The sequence below is a fragment of the Felis catus genome, chromosome D3 (assembly GCF_018350175.1).
Source record: "Felis catus isolate Fca126 chromosome D3, F.catus_Fca126_mat1.0, whole genome shotgun sequence".
Classification (NCBI taxonomy): domain Eukaryota; kingdom Metazoa; phylum Chordata; class Mammalia; order Carnivora; family Felidae; genus Felis; species Felis catus.
Window position 1 is genome coordinate 37462401 of NC_058379.1, and position 16214 is coordinate 37478614.

Sequence of the window (16214 nt, forward strand, 5' to 3'; positions counted from 1 at the left end):
ACCTGCTACACTCATCTCCCCATCTACAATCTGCTCATCCACCAGAATTCTCAATTTCAGTTAGTAACACTCCAAAACAGAAACTCAAGTAATTTTCTCCTGGTCCCCAGTATGCATTTAACCATCAAATACCAAGTCCATTGCTTGTTCCTCCCCCAGAATCTATTAATCCCTTTCCTTTGTATTCCCACAACCCCTTATCATCTTTACTTAACAATGGCATTATCCTTCTAAATTATTTCTCTACCCCCAGTCTTGGTCCCTCCTTAAAACAATCTTTTACACTCCAGAAAAATAAGAAGACTGCAAGCAAACTGTTGTAAGATTACAATTATGATTTTATGGATTTTAATGCAATAGCTCTGAATCCAGCTTAAAATAGTAAGAATGATCTGAATTGGGTATGAACAGTTTGGAGATGGAGAGTGGAAGAAACAGAAGAGAGAACAAACCAGGTTAAAATTTGGTTAACTAAAGAGAGTTCCTTCTTAAGACACATAAAAAAGTCCTTCCATGGACTCTAAAAGAAAATTGGTGCTAATTTTTTTTAATTCCCATAATAAGAACTATTTTAGAGTCTGGGTAAGTATCATGTTTGTTTAAGATTGGTATAATAGAAATCAGCTTCACTCGGGCTTCTGCTAAGCAGTGACTCATGTTGTTTTAGCTGGTGTTGACTCACTGCCCCACAAAGGATGACACAGCTTTAAATAGGCAGAGCATGGCCTGCTTTTTCCAATTACATACTTCCAGCAACTAGAAGAGGCAGGGGTCCTCCAGAGCAGAGCTTTCTGCAACTAAGCACAATTTAGACTTTACAAAAACAGTTGCCAAGTTGACCTTATAATCACTGAGCTTTATAAATGAGGAGGGAGAGAAGTTAAGTTGTGGTATGTTAAAAATCACAGGGGCCAGGCATCCTCTGTTTTTCAAAACAAAATCTGCGGAAACTTACAGTCAGCTCTTTTCCCATTTAATTGCTTACTCTATTGAGGTCAGCAAATGTTTTCCTTTAAGATTCCAATGAAAAGCCACAACAAGTGTGTTTTCAAGACTGTCCACGTTAACTTAGTGAGATAACGTAGGGGTAGCTACAACCGTGTTTGAAAGGAAGCTAAGGAAATGCCATTCTCATAATTGTTGCCACCTTTTCTCTGCTTCTGTACCCTTAATGTTTCCCAGTGAGAAAGCCAGTTTCCCCCACTGCCATGATTTCCACGCTGTTAACCTGACTGCTCCCAGAACACATGAGACCATGTTGTGGGCCTGAGTGGGTGACCAGGGGTCAGCAGAATCAATTCAGAGTCTGGCTCAGCCAGTTGGTTATTCCTTATGAGGCTCTCGGCAAGACACTTTCCCACACTTTGCTTCCCTGTTGTACCACAGAGAGTGTTCCTTGCAGTCTTTACTCATGAGGAGTCTTTCATGATGCTTCATTCCTATTTGTAACACACTCTGAACTCCCTGACTGGTTAAGAATAGTTAGAAGAGACTCCTAAAGACACAGCAGTTAGCAGAAATGTCCGAACCATGCTGTTTATATATAACTACAATGACCGTCCAGTCTCTGTAGTTCTGGTGTCTCAAGAACCTAAGTTTATCAAAATGAATATCTTGCGAAACAAACACAAGTGCACACAGCCAGAGGCCATTCTGACTCTGACCTCTCCAGATGACTCAAGTCCAGACGACAGTGGGCTCCGAAATAATTTTCAAAACAGGAATCCTCGCTCACAGGACAATTTAAGTCGGCATTATGCATGGTTCCAAGATCACTGATGGATAAGGGCTATGCTTAGACTTAGGGAAGGCGAGGCATGGCTCAGGGGTCTGGATTGCCACAACCTACCTTATCGTATCTAAATTTTTGAGCAAGATTTGGAAAAAACTGATCTTCACAGAAGTATGGTCTAAGATCTGGATTGGTCTCTTGGTTGGTTTCAAATCATGACAAGGCAAAAACCTGACTGAATATTGGGAGAGAAAATAGGAAAAAGCCCCATTAATTCTCATGGAGTACTGTTTCTCAACTTGCATTAAGATTTCTTACACTGTAGCATTTTTCACAGAACTGTAACAAAAAATCCTACAATTTATATGGAACCACAAAAGACTCTGAATAGCCAAAGCAATCTTGAGAAAGAAAAAGCAAAGCCGGAGGCATCACAATTCTGGACTTCAAGTTATTTTACAAAGCTATAGTAATCAGAACAGTGTGGTACTGGCACAAAAACACACACATAGATCAACAGAACAGAATACGAAACACGGAAATAAAGCTACAGTTATATGACCAGTTAATCTTCAACAAAGCAGGAAAGAACATACAATGGCAAAAAGTCTCTTTTTTTAATTTTTTTAATGTTTATTTTTGAGAGAGAGACAGAGACAGAGACAGAGAGAGACAGTGCACAAGTGGGGGAGGGGCAGAGAAAGAGGCACAGAATCCGAAGGCCCCAGGCTCCAAGCTCCAGGCTCCAGGCTCTGAGCTGTCAGCACAGAGCCCGATGTAGGGCTTGAACTCACGAGCCATGAGATCATGACCTGAGCCAAAGTTGGGCACTTAACCGACTGAGCCACCCAAGTGCCCCAAAAACACAACAAATGGTGTTGGGAAAACAGTTCCACTACATCCATAAGAATGAAACTGGGCCACCTTCTTAAACCATACACAAAAATAAACTCAAAATGGATTAAAGACCTAAATGTGAGGCAGGAAAGCATAAAATTCCTAGAAGGGAACACAGGCAGTAATTTCTCTGTCATCAGCTGCAGCAACATTTTTCTAGATATGTCTCCTGAGGTAAGAGAAATGAAAGCAAAAATAAACTATCGGGACTACATCAAAATAATAAGCTTCTGTAGCGCAAAGGAAACAATAGATAAAACTAAAAGGCAACCTACTGAATAGGAGAAGATATCTGCAAATAACATATGCGATAAAGGGTTAGTATCTAAAATATATAAAGAACAGATACAACTCAATACCCAAAATACAAATAATCCAATTAAAAAAATGGGCAGAAGGCATGAACAGACATTTCTCCAAAGAAGACATCCAGATGGCCAACAGACACATGAAAATATGCTCAACATCACTTATCATCAGGGAAATACCAAAACTACAATGAGATATCATCACACACCTGTCACAATGGCTAAAATAAAATATGTAACAGGGGCACCTGGTGGCTCAGTCAGTTGAGCATCTAACTTCGGCTCAAGTCATGATCTCACAGTTCGTGGGTTTGGGCCCTGCATCAGGCTCATTGCTATCAGCGTGGAGCCCGCTTCAGATCTTCTGTACCTCTCTCTCTCTCTGCTCCTTCCCAGCTTGCTCTCTCTCCCTCTCTCTCTCTCAAAAATAAATACATCTTAAAAAAAAAAATATATATATATATACATACATACACATATATATATACACATATACATATATATATATAACAAGTATATACATGTATATATACATAAAACAAGTGTTGGTAAAGATATAGACAAAAAGAAGGGGCGCCTGGGTGGCTCAGTCGATTAAGCATCCAACTTCAGCTCAGGTCATGATCTCACGGCTTGTGAGTTCAACCACCACATCAGCTCTGTGCTGACAGCTCAGAGCTTGAAGCCTGCTTCGGATTCTGTGTCTCCCTCTCTTTCTAACCCTCTCTTGCTCACACTCCATCTCTCCCCTCCTCAAAAATAAATAAACATTAAAAAAATTTTTCTTTTTAAAGATGTGCAGAAAAAGAAGTCTCCTGTACTGTTGGTGAGAATGCAACCTGGTACAGCCACTGTGGAAAACAGTATGGATGTTCCTCAAAAAGTTAAAAATATAACTACTCTAAATCTAGTAATCGCACTACTGGTATTTACCCAAAAATAGTGATTGGAAGGGACTATGTTTAGAGCAGCATTATTCACAATAGCCAAATTATGGAAGCAGCCCAAGTGTCCATCAATATCATCAATAGATGAATGGATAAAGAAGATGTGATGTGTGTGTATGTATGTATGTGTGTGTGTGTGTGTGTACACATATATATAATGGAATATTATTCAGCCATAAAAAATAATGAAACCTTGCCATTTGCAATGACATGTATGCAGCTAAAGTGTATAATATTAAGCAAAATAAATCAGTCAAAGAAAGACAAAAATGAACAAAAAAAGCAAAGGAAAAAAAGAGAGACAGAAACAGAGACAGAGACAGAGACAAACCAAGTAACAGACTCTTAACTATAGAGAACTGATGGCTACCAGAGGGGAAGTGGGTGGAGAGATGGGTGAAATAGAGGATGGGGATTAAGGATCACTTGTTGTGATGAGCACAGGGTGTTGTATGGAAGTGATGAATCACTATGTCGTACACATGAAGCTAACATAACACTGTATGTTAACTATGCTAAAATTAAAAAAAAATTAATTAAAAAATAATTTATTGGAGCTTTCCCCAAAAGGAAGAAAAAAAATTATGAAGAATTATGTTGTGAGTCCAATTTCAAGGAATGAAGTGAAAAACATATTTTTAACCATAGAAATCTAACTTAGTAGTTAAAGAAAGCAATTAATAAAACTGAACGAAAAGTTCTAAGAGCTAGTTACTAAGAACATCAACCTAAGGATTAAAAGATTAAAAATTACCCTCCCCCACTTCTGCCACCACCCCCTCCCCCCCCCCAAAAAAAAAGCCACAGGAAGATTTCCTGTTACTAATTGCTTAGATCTCACTGTCTTGGTAAAAATGAATGACTTTTCCAGTACGTTTTGTCTACTTTAAAATACTGTTACCTAAGATTGCATGAAGGGCAAGAATACAGCTTTTAAATTAATGGGAAAAAAATTCCTAACATTGCACTTGCTTCAAGTGATAACAAAATGTTTCAAACTATTTCTATCCACTCATACTTAACTCACCGATGCTTATTACATTAAAATAAAAATTACTGCAAAAGGAAAGACTAAATCAAAACTGAGTATCTGTAACACCTACTATGTGAAAGTTGTAAGTTTGCTAAGGAGGACACGATAATAATACTGTCCCTCCTCTCAATTAACCTATGATCAAACTGAGACAGGAAAACACTAAATCCATAATATACTAAATGTTTCAAGATTTAAACAATAGTTTTGGAAGGGCTGAGTGGGAATCATTATCTCATTGTGTGACCTTGGACTATTTCTCTGTGCCTTACTTTCTTCCTACTTCCCAGGACTGTTGTAAGGATTAAATAAGATAAGGTATGTTAAGCTAAATAAGTTCTCAATAAAAATAGGCCTCTAAAAAAAAAAAAAAAAAGAAATGACATCATAGGACAATACGCAATTAATTGCCAAATGATCATTCTGTTATGACAGATGAAAACTCTCTGGCTACTACTGTTAAGGAGATTTTCTGGAAAGAAGTTTAGTCCTTACTTCTCTGACTAAATTTATTCTCTTTTGTTTGGCTCTTCATTTCCAGCTACTGATATATGGGTTTAGTTCCAACCACAGAGGTATTAACTTTAGTTACTGTGTAAACTTTTAGGTGTGGTAATGAGGTAGAGAAAAGTGTCAAGGGAAGAGATCAAATGTCATATTATTAACTATAATGCCAATTTTGTACTTTCAACATTTTTTCTAAGCACCTGTCAGATATCTCCACAGATCTGAAAATGTAAATACACTGATGGACCTTTGCATAAAGGCAAATGTATTGGCAGTGTTTTCTAAATTGATTTGCAATAAATGAAAACTGAATAGGAAACTTTAGAGGGATTCTTTTCTGTATACATTACAGATGTACAAAAGTAAACTTCGTGGCTAACCAACCACAACATTTAACACAGATGTAAAAACTTCTCTCTTATCCATAAGATAATCAGCACCCTAACTTAGAATTACTAAAATGGTATAAATAAATCTCAAGTGTTTGACAATTTTAAAAATTCTGCATACTTTAGCTTCCTGCCCTCTCCATTGTGTGCCTGTTTGCAGTCATCATCTATCAATCTGAGGGATCACAAATGGAATGCAGAGGTTTAATTAGTTTTTAAGAGTAACATGAGACAAGGCAGCCGGTTCTCTGAGTGATACTTAGTATATGTTCTTCCACCCTTGGAATCACTGAGCACTTAATGCCTGTCAAAGGGACAGTTTTACCTATAATATTCACGTATTCAAAGTGATGCAACACATTTGATACTGAAAGAATGTGTCATAAACCCCAGATATTTAAGATGAATATGTGGTGAAACCATCTACTACTTTCTTTAGCTCCCATTATAGAGACCAAAGTAACCGGATGCGTTATTATTTTGTTCTGAAGTTCATCCTCTAGTAATCACAAAGAAACGGGCACATGAGATTCCACGGGTGAAGAATGACACATTGTACAAAACTCACTAACTCCAGTAACCAGAACACAACAAGAAACTGAAAGCAAACAAGCAAACCAAGAAACACTCCAGAAACTGAAATAAGTGCTATCAAAGTCTTGTGTTAGATTATGCATTCTGGTCCTCTGAATAGCATTTTCTTTACACAGTTCTCACAACCCCGATTATCCAATGAAAAGTAAATCATAAAGCATGTTAAAATAACAACATTAAAAAGAACATAAGTATGACTAAAGGGTTTCAAGACTGCCTTGGGAAATAACAACAACAAAAATATTTAAATTACTGAAGACATAAAACAATACACCAATGCAGGCTATTTACTATGAAGGCAAGTAAACTTTCGCATCCCAATAGGGTGCCTTTACTACACAGAGCACTGTAAATTATACTGTCTTAATGATGACAGTCATTCATTAAGAAAAGGTTCATTTCTGTCCTAGGTAGGGGTATGCATGACCTTATAGTTTCATCCAAAGAGGCTTAAAACAAACTCTATCACTTAAATGGATAACCTTATTTCTGAAATTTTCTTCTGTGAAACAATTTTATTCTCTTCCTCTGCTCCATAACATTTAACTTTTATTTTTTGCTAGAACTGATGATATCTAGAGACCACAGATTAAGAAAACAGAGAGTAAGAACTACTTCAGAAATGAAATAGTTTGATTTAAGAGTGGAATGAGAAGGCATTTTGATCATATGTGAATTAAATGTTTACTTTAGTTACATTTGCAAAGGTTCAAATAACACCTCAGGGATACTGGTAAAGGAAAAATGTTTTCCAATAGGTACAGACATAGTTCTAAGAAAACAGACAGCCTCAGTAATACCTCCAGGCAAAGTGGGATTTAACAACTACCTCTCTTATTTTAATTTAGTAGCCTTCTGATTATTTTTCTCCTGACTATAATAAAATTTTGCTTCCAAAAAATCATGAAACTTTGAAAATTAGGTAATAGGTTTTATAAACTCAGACCATATTATGGATATTAAACCGTTTTTTATATTTGGTTGATTTCAAAAAAAATCTTTTTTAATGTTTATTTATTCTTGAGAGAGAGAGAGAGCGTGAGCAGGCGAGGGGCAGAGAGAGAGGGAGACACAGAATCTGAAGCAGGCTCCAGGCTCTGAGCTGTCAGCACAGAGCCAGACACAGGGCTCAAACCCAAAAACCGTGAGGTCATGACCTGAGCTGAAGTCGGACACCCAAACGACTGAGCCACCCAAGCATCCCAGTTTATTTGCTTGATTATTTATTTATTTATTTATTTGGGGGGGGGGGGGGGAACAGAGAGAGACAGAGCATGAACGGGGGAGGGGCAGAGAGAGAGGGAGACACAGAATCAGAAACAGGCTCCAGGCTCTGAGCCATCAGCCCAGAGCCTGACGCGGGGCTTGAACTCACGGACCGCAAGATCGTGACCTGGCTGAAGTCGGACGCTTAACCGACTGCGCCACCCAGGCGCCCCTTGCTTGATTTTTTTTAAAGGAAAGGGAGATCAAACAATAAAATACGAGAGAGTACTGAATATGCATTTTATAGTATATAAAATACATCAATGTAGAAGAATTGAGAAAAAAAATCAGTAGAGGTAAGTTTGAGAAGAAAACAGGAAATATTTCATAATCACAAAACATCTCCCCCAAGTTATTTATTAATTATATAGAGGAAAATAGTAGTTCACCAGTAGAGAAACCCAGCTGACACCATTTTAACCAGGTGATCAGAGCCAACATCAACATCAGTGAGATAGATCACCATCATGTCTCCTCCAAATATAGTGCACTTGAGAAAGGCCCAACATCATCCTGTGGAATTCTTACCCAAAATGCACAATCTCTATCTAACCACGAGAAGATATCACACCAATCCAAACTGAAGAACTTCCTACAAAACAAGCAACCAGTACTCTAAATGTGCCAAGGTCATAAAAGATAAGGACAGACTGTCAGAGATTGGACGTTTGGGAGGCAAAATGAAGTTCAACATGGGATCCCAAGTTCAATTCTACAACAGAAAAAGTGATGAAATCAAGTTAAATCCATGGTCAACCATATGCACCCCTGTTAATTTTTCAGTTTTGATAATCAAACTAGAGTTATGCACAGTGTTAACATTAGGAGAAACTGAAGGAAGTTTACATGAAATGCTGTACTACTTTTGCAAGTTTTGCAGAAGTGTATTATATCAAAATAGAAAGTTAAGAAACAGTTATCTATCCTCATGAATGTGATCCCACAACGCCCTAGATCCCTGAATTTTTGTGAATACATTAAGGATTAATGATCAGGGAGAAGAGAGCAGGTTAAAAATGGACAGAGCAACTGGCCAAATGTTTAGCCAAATGACATGATCAAAGGAAATGTGCCAGATGTTTTCCAACAGCTCCACATATGGAGGCACCTACACTCAGCAGGGGCCCCACTGTAGAAAGAAACCAGAGACACTGACTCTGGTTTTAACCATAACATAAAAATGACCCATAAATATCTTATCCTCTCATAAGAATCCTATTTTGATTACTATGTCTGAATCTTCTAGAAAAAGTTTTCAATAAAAAGTTTCTGCCCCAGATTTTAGTGTACCTCTGTATATGTCCAGAAGCTCACATAGTCCTATATAAGTACTTAACTGAACAAGAGTTTGCACCTTGAAATAAACGTTTTAATTAATTTCCATCCAGGAAAGTACCAATAAAGATGGCGCTAAGAGTTGCTAAATTTAGTTTTTTTCCACAAAGTACAATAGTTACTTTCTAATTATCATTAATTCCATTTTAATCAAATCATTCCTGTTACCATGCACAGTTATAATATTACAAAACAATATCCCCTTTACAAAAATTTTAACATTGCTATAGAACTAGAATTCCTAGGATAACCTTGGTTAGCTTCTTTTATTTGTTTTTGAGGAAGAGCTGGTTCTCTTCCTCTTCTATTTTTGTTCTCTCTCAGGAAGTTTATGGTATAACAAAATGAACATCAGAAATACTCATGGACATTTTATACTGTACACTCACCAAAAAAATCATATATATTTCTTGTGTATAACTTAGAGAACCTTTCAAGATAGCCAGCTTTATCTTCAGCTACCTTTCATTCTGTAAGTGAAATAATTTTGTATGTATGTTAATATTTTCACTCTGGATTCTGAATAAGGGTCTAGAAGCTTAACCTCTCTAAAAAGCACAGGACTGTAAAGACAATCATTTAACAGAACTAAAAATTTACAATCCTTCATTCTCTTTCATCATTTACAAATAGAATGTAAAGATAGAATGTTTGTGAAATAAGGAATCACCCTTCCTACTCCCAACAAATACTTAGTACTCGAGTCTTTTTCCTCCATGAATAAATTTTGGGGATAGGTACCAAAAATATTTTACTCTCCTCTTTACATCAACAACTGTGATTAAAAGTGATAGCAGTAGGGGTGTCTGGGTGGCTCAGTTGGTTGAGCATAGGACCCTTGATCTTGGCTCAGGCTCAGGTCATGATTTGGGGTTCGTGGGATCGAGGCCCAAATTGGGCTCTATGCTGACAGTATGGAGACTGCTTGGGATTCTCTGTCTCTTACTCTCTCTGTTCCTCCCCCACTTGTGCTCTCTCTCTCTCAAAATATTAAACTTTATTTTTTTATAAGAGACTCCTTTTTTTCAATGTTTATTTTTGAGAGAGAGAGCTTGCACAGAGAGAGGGAGACAGAGTATCCGAAGCAGGCTCTGCTGATAGCAGAGAGCCCGACAAGGGGCTGGAACTCACAAACCGTGAGATCATGACCTGAGCCAAAGTCAGATGCTTAACCAACTGAGCCACCCAGGCACCCCAATAAATAAACTTTAAAAGAAAAGTGTTAACAGTAATAATACAACTACAGAGTCGTATTGGATACGACTCTAAGCAGTTGAAGCAACTTACCCAAGGCCACATGGTAATAAATGCCACAGATGATGTGTGGGGTCCAGGAGCCTGACCCCAAGCCTGAGTAACTGGCAAGTACACTTTATTCTGGCTACTTAGTTTAATAAAATAAAATGGGCAGTCCCTACAGAAATTAAAGTAGACACCCAGCTTCCCTGTTGAAGAGTTACAGGGGGAGGCATGTAATGGAGCAGCCATTACTCAGCTTTAGCCAGTGCTAGCAGGTAGCAGCAGAGGCCTGAGTCGCTGGATCCTTTATTTTTTTATTATAATTTTTAATGAGAAGCTGACAGTCCAGATATACATCTGAAGCCCCTTCATTTCAAAATGTTGCCACTTATTCCAAGTTTTTTTTGTTTTTTTTTTTTAATAATCCTATAGGTCTGAAAGACAAAGGGCCACATTCTCAAGGTAGGGACCTTGTCTTATCCATTCTTGTATTACTGAAGCGTAATGTGTGACTGGCACATAGTAGGTACAAACACAGTGACTTCTGTTGTTTAAAATCCTGCCATTTTATCTTGGCCATTTTATAATCTTGGTAGGAATTCATTAGTTTATTCAACACATCTTTACTGAGCTACCACAATGTACCAGACACTGCTCTAGGCACTTGGGATACAACAGTGAACAAAAGAGAATAATGAAGAGAGAGACGCAAAGAGAAAGAGAGAGATTGAGATTTTATTTTAGTGGGAAAAATAGGCCCCCCAAAATCAAAAGCACATAAAGTCAGATAGAGTGGAGGCTTGGAAAATGAGAAGATGGTTTGGTCTGAATTGAACCTTTGCTGCTCAGAGCTCAAGAATGATGATACAATAGTCCGTGTTTCCTAGTGCCATACTGGTCACTCCTCCACAAATACGTTACACATATGTAAGCAATTTAAAGGAAAGAGTATTTTTGAAAGAGAGAGTCCTTTCTTCATAAGTAGAACAATACGATCTTGCTCCTTGGCTTGAAAGGAAGTATTGATCAGTAGTTAGTGAGTCAAAGGTTAATAACTCGGTCCTGATTATTTCTGTTATCAGACTCATGATTGATGGTGTCCTCCGGCTCCTTGTAAATACAGGAACTTCTTTTTGATTGTTGTTACTGGGAACCAAGGAATTAAGCTATTCTCTTGTGATTTAGTTGCAGGGGACAGGGTCAACTATCTCTTGCATCAGAGGGTGAGTGGTACAAAGGTTCCTATAGAGAGGGTGCACACGGTCACCAGAAATGAAAACTTGGAGCAACATAAATCTAACTGGCAACCGTATGACAAAACACTAACTATGACACACAACTCTTTTGCTCTCATGCATTATCATTCCACAAGACCACATGCTGAGTTAATGGAACTTCTCCTCCAGTTTGCTTTGGAAACGGATGTAGTTTCGGAAGGCCCAAATGGCACAATCTGGCTATTGCTCCTAGACAGCTGCTGGGAGTTACAGACAAGACAGCTACACCAGGACCATCTAAAAATGCACAAACTAGGCCCTGCTTCTCATCAACTCACTTATATCTGTTTAGTTATTCATAATCTGAGTAATTAGAGTCAAGGATAACGTTTAAGAAAAGAAAGCACCCTAAAGACAAGTAGCCTTTAAAACAATGTGCTCCTAAAGCTGGAAGAAAAATGTTATTTTCTTACTGTCTTAACATAAAAATAAGATTTCACTCAACTTGCTCTTTTTAGAAGAAACAATATTGTCTTTGTTAGTCAAGCCCAACATAGATCTCATGCCAATGTAGTTTGTTCTTCTCATGGATACTAGCCAAAAGGATATTCCTTGAAATAAAATCACAATCTGTTGAAAGCCTCACCAATCAATTAGATTAGGAGACAGAAGTAATCATTATCACATAACTAATGATAAAAGTATGGGAAAAAGTAAATGAAAATGAGGATGCAAAAAAGCACATCAACCCTCAAACTTCCCACTTGTAAAGAAAACCATTCACCAGTGGATCTATAGTAAACAAATAGCCACATTTAAACAAGCAAAACTTCCCCTAAATATGAGTCAGATATCAAACCATCTCACTTATTATTGTAACACTTTTGTTCTGCCCAGGGAACTTTCCTAAGGGTCTAACATCTTTGTTTAGTTAATGGAAGTCACATTGGCCTTGATCTTGCATCAAACAGATGAACACTGATAGAGTAATTTGACATAGATCCCTGCTTTATTAAATCTAAAATACACATAATGAGATGATTATAGACTTCTGTTGACCCAAAAGAAATAAATTATAATTGCATTTACAGCACTGGGTCAACATCAGTAATAATAAAATAATACCAATATATTTATACAGTTGAGTGGTTTTTAAAATCTAGAAATAAAATTGTCTTTTAGAAGTCTACTCAGATTTACTTTTTAGAGACTCTCTCCAGCTATGTTTTAGCTCAGGTGGCATGCAGTTAATAAAGAAACTCAATAGTATTCGAGGATTTAGGATAACGTATTCAAAAATTTCCCCTTTTCTGTTTGTATCTCATTTCCAATGATTTTTTAAAAAATAATCTCCAATATGTCAATGGGTGAATTTGGCAGAAATGAGGCATATGCCTACTTATCATCAAGTTGTATCAAGAACATAGCTCCGCTGCTAACCTCTGCTAGCCAAGGACCTTAACCATTGCCGGCTGAGACTTCGTGCACTTCCCACTTTCAATCAAGGACAATACAAAGAACAGGAGGTTCACTCAACTAGTCCACCAAAACTTGAAACGACAATGTGACGGTGCTCTCACGCCCTGGCAGAAAACACAGCTGGGAGGTGAAAGCCCCAAGCCCGGGAAACCTCTGCTCCCTTCGGAGCAGCTCTGGGTACCTGCTGCCCGGGTGGCTGGCGGCGGCCCTGGGCGCACAGCGCGGCTCGGAGCTGGGCGGCTGAGAGCGAGCGTACGAGTGATAGGCGGTCAACACCACGCCGCCCGAGTCCTCCACTTCCATCGTCAGCCGTGCATGTCCCCGCTCCGGCCCGAGAACAAAGGCGGGGACCAGCATGGACCAGCGCACCGGGGCCCGGTCACCAGAGGGGTGGTGTGGCCGGTCCAGCTCCTAGGTAGGGGCTAGCTCCCGCAGCTGTCAGGGGCGCCCCGGGAAGCCGGCCCCGCCCGCGGGGCAGCCCTATTAGCAGGGACTTAAAGACACGCCCACGAGCCCCGCTGGGGGTGGGGGTGGGGGCGGGGAAAATGCTGGAGGCGGGGAGGGCGGGGGGCGGCGGTTAGGGCCGGGGCTGGGGGTGGGTGGAATCCCTGTTTCTAGGAAACTGGAAACCCGCTGTGATCCTTCGGGGCTTGGGCTAGCAGCTCTAGCAGTTCTTGCTTTGTTTCTTTTTCTTTTCCTTTTCTCATCTCCCTCCTCCTCCCCCCCTCCCCCGCCCCCCCAAACGGGACGCTTATCCCATAGCTAGGAACATTTCCTGCCTGGCAGCAAGAAGTGAGAGAAAGAAACCTTGCCTTGGGAGCCTGGGCAGAGAAGGAGAGGGGCCCGGTCTACAACGTGTGGTCTCTGGAAGAAAGGGAGTAAATGTGACACTCTCATTTAAAGCATTCACATCAAAAATTGAAGAACCGGATTACGTTGCTGTGTACTTGGTCAAGTTACAATAAACTTGATTTCCTTTTGGGCAGGTAACTCCCTCTTACAGCAAGCAGAAAACCTCCCTCCCTCACCCTCAATACCACTGCAACCAGACTCTTACCTCACCCCACATCCCTTTCCTCCCAATCCTGATCAAATTAAGATACTGCTTTCAGTTTGTCTGAAAATTAGACTTGATTATCTGGGCTGAATACATGTTTTTTCCAGAGGTCTTTATTTAGGGGAGAAAGGTATGGCAGGGAAGCAGGTAAAAAGGGACATAATCAGAAATGATTTTCAATGATTTTACCTATATAAGACTAACAGCACAAATGGAAAGACAGCATTCTTTTAACAATTTAAAAAGGGAACCAAAATATGCTAGAGGCCCACAATGACTCCATTTTTCACACTATGACAGGCTGTTTTACCTGTTGTCTCTCACACTCCCCTGGGAGCTAGGTGGAGGGAAAAGAGAAGATAGTTTACCCCTTACTGAGGGGTGACCTAGGTCATGCTACTAACATCTCAGAATGTTTCTGCATCTGTGAAATGGGGAAAATAATATTCTCTTCATGGGGTTAAAAGCATCACATACATGGTAGGTTCTCAAGACCTGTTGGTTCTCCCTGCTACTTCCTTCACATTATCAAGAGGGACATTTATTTTCACTGTACTTTCAGAGGTTGGGAAAGAAAAAAAATTCCAAAATGCTTCTTAGAAAATATTTTGTTGATTAAAATGGTTGGATGACTAAAATATCCTTTATGTGTTGGATCCTGTTCATTAGCTCTTTAAACAATTCAAAGGGATCAATAGTATTATTATCCCAATTTTGTCAATTAAAATTTACCAAACATCAGCGTATGGAAAAGGCACATACAAAGAATGCTTCATTCTTCAAAAATTTCAGATACAAAGATGTATCTTGTTTACCTACTGTGTTTGATGCCAAATGTATCAAAACTAAGATAATACTTTCTTAAAATGTAAAATAAATTCATAATGTAATTATTGAGACATATCTACAATGCTTCATCTAAAACTTTGGGACCAGATATGTTTCAGAATTTATAAATATGTTTTATTTTAAACGGTAATTTGATACCATTTACTATAGCTTGGGACAGAACTCTTTATTCAAACTTTATTCAAACTATAAAAGCCTCACATTTATTCAGATCAGGTTTGTCACCAAGTAAGTTTTGGCACTAAACTTTTTAAAACCATGCAATTTTTAAGGCTTTTTGCATTTTGGAATTACCATAAGGAATTACAGTAGTGGAACTTTTTCTGGACATGGAATTTTTCTCCTTGGCATTTTTTTTTCCCTGAACTATAGGCTCGGAATTTTAAATACTTGCAGGGCATCTCCTTGTGAATATTTTGACCATAACTCTGCCCCAAGATGTCCAAAACTACAGTGGTACTCCCTCATGCCAGCTTCAGTGGCCCAGGCCTCCGTCTTATGCATTCACATTTTATTTTATTTAATTAATTAATTAAAAATTTTTTTTAAATATTTATTTGTTTTTGAGAAAGAGAGAGTGCAAGTGGGGGAGGGGCAGAGAGAGAGGGAGACACAGAATCCAAAGCAGGCTCCAGGCTCTGCGCTGTCAGCAGAAACTGATACGGGTCTCGGGCTCAAGAATCAGAAATCATGATCTGAACCCAACTCGGATGCTTAACCGACTGAGCCTCCCAGGGGCCTCTATTTTATTTTTAAAGTTTATTTACTTATTTTGAGAGAGACAGAGACAGCATGAATGGGGGAGGCTCTGAGAGAGGGAGAGAATCCTAAGGAGGCTCCCTGCTGCCAGCACAGAGCCTGACCCACCGTAGGGCTCGAGCCCATGAAACCGGGAGGTCATGATCTGATCCGAAACCAAGAGTCTGGTACTTAACTGACTAAGCCACTTAGGCAGCCACCCCTGCATTCACATTTTGGACACCCTGAATCACTAGGACTTCTCCCTCCAATCTCTCACATCACATCTGTCATTTCTTTCTCAAAATGTCTGCCAACAATTCCTTTTATTCCCAATGCTGTGATCTTTGTTCTTATATCACCATCTCTTGCCAAGCTCACAGCTATCCTTCTTCGACATAGATTACTTCCAACCACTTTCTTCTTAAACCCTCCTCTTCAAAGTGCTGGTAGAATGACTCTCCTAAAACAGTTCCTCCCCTTCTCGAAAGCCCTCAGTTTTAACCCACTTGCTACAAAATAAAGTCCAAACTCCTTTGAATAGGTGCTTATTAGTCTACTTTGATCGCCTATTACTTTTTTACTCCTAAGACCCTGTGGCCCACTCACACGAGCCTGTCATTTTCC

General features: G+C 39.1%; 1 protein-coding gene across 23 annotated transcripts in view; it reads right to left on the bottom strand.

Annotated features, from left to right (window-relative positions):
- ARHGAP28 (Rho GTPase activating protein 28) overlaps positions 1–16214 on the bottom strand; it is a 330654-nt gene that overhangs the window by 283460 nt on the left and 30980 nt on the right. For 18 of the 23 annotated variants that reach the window (XM_023241766.2, XR_006587776.1, XR_006587777.1 and 15 more), the window contains exon 1: positions 13125–13415. The exons of 2 other annotated variants lie outside the window; for them this stretch is intronic. In XM_023241766.2, the coding sequence (XP_023097534.2) occupies positions 13125–13300 (176 nt within the window). In that variant the 5' untranslated portion in view covers positions 13301–13415. Of the gene's footprint in view, positions 1–13124; positions 13416–16214 lie in introns of those variants that run through there. 3 more of the 23 variants (XR_006587784.1, XR_006587783.1, XR_006587787.1) reach the window with 2 other exon arrangements.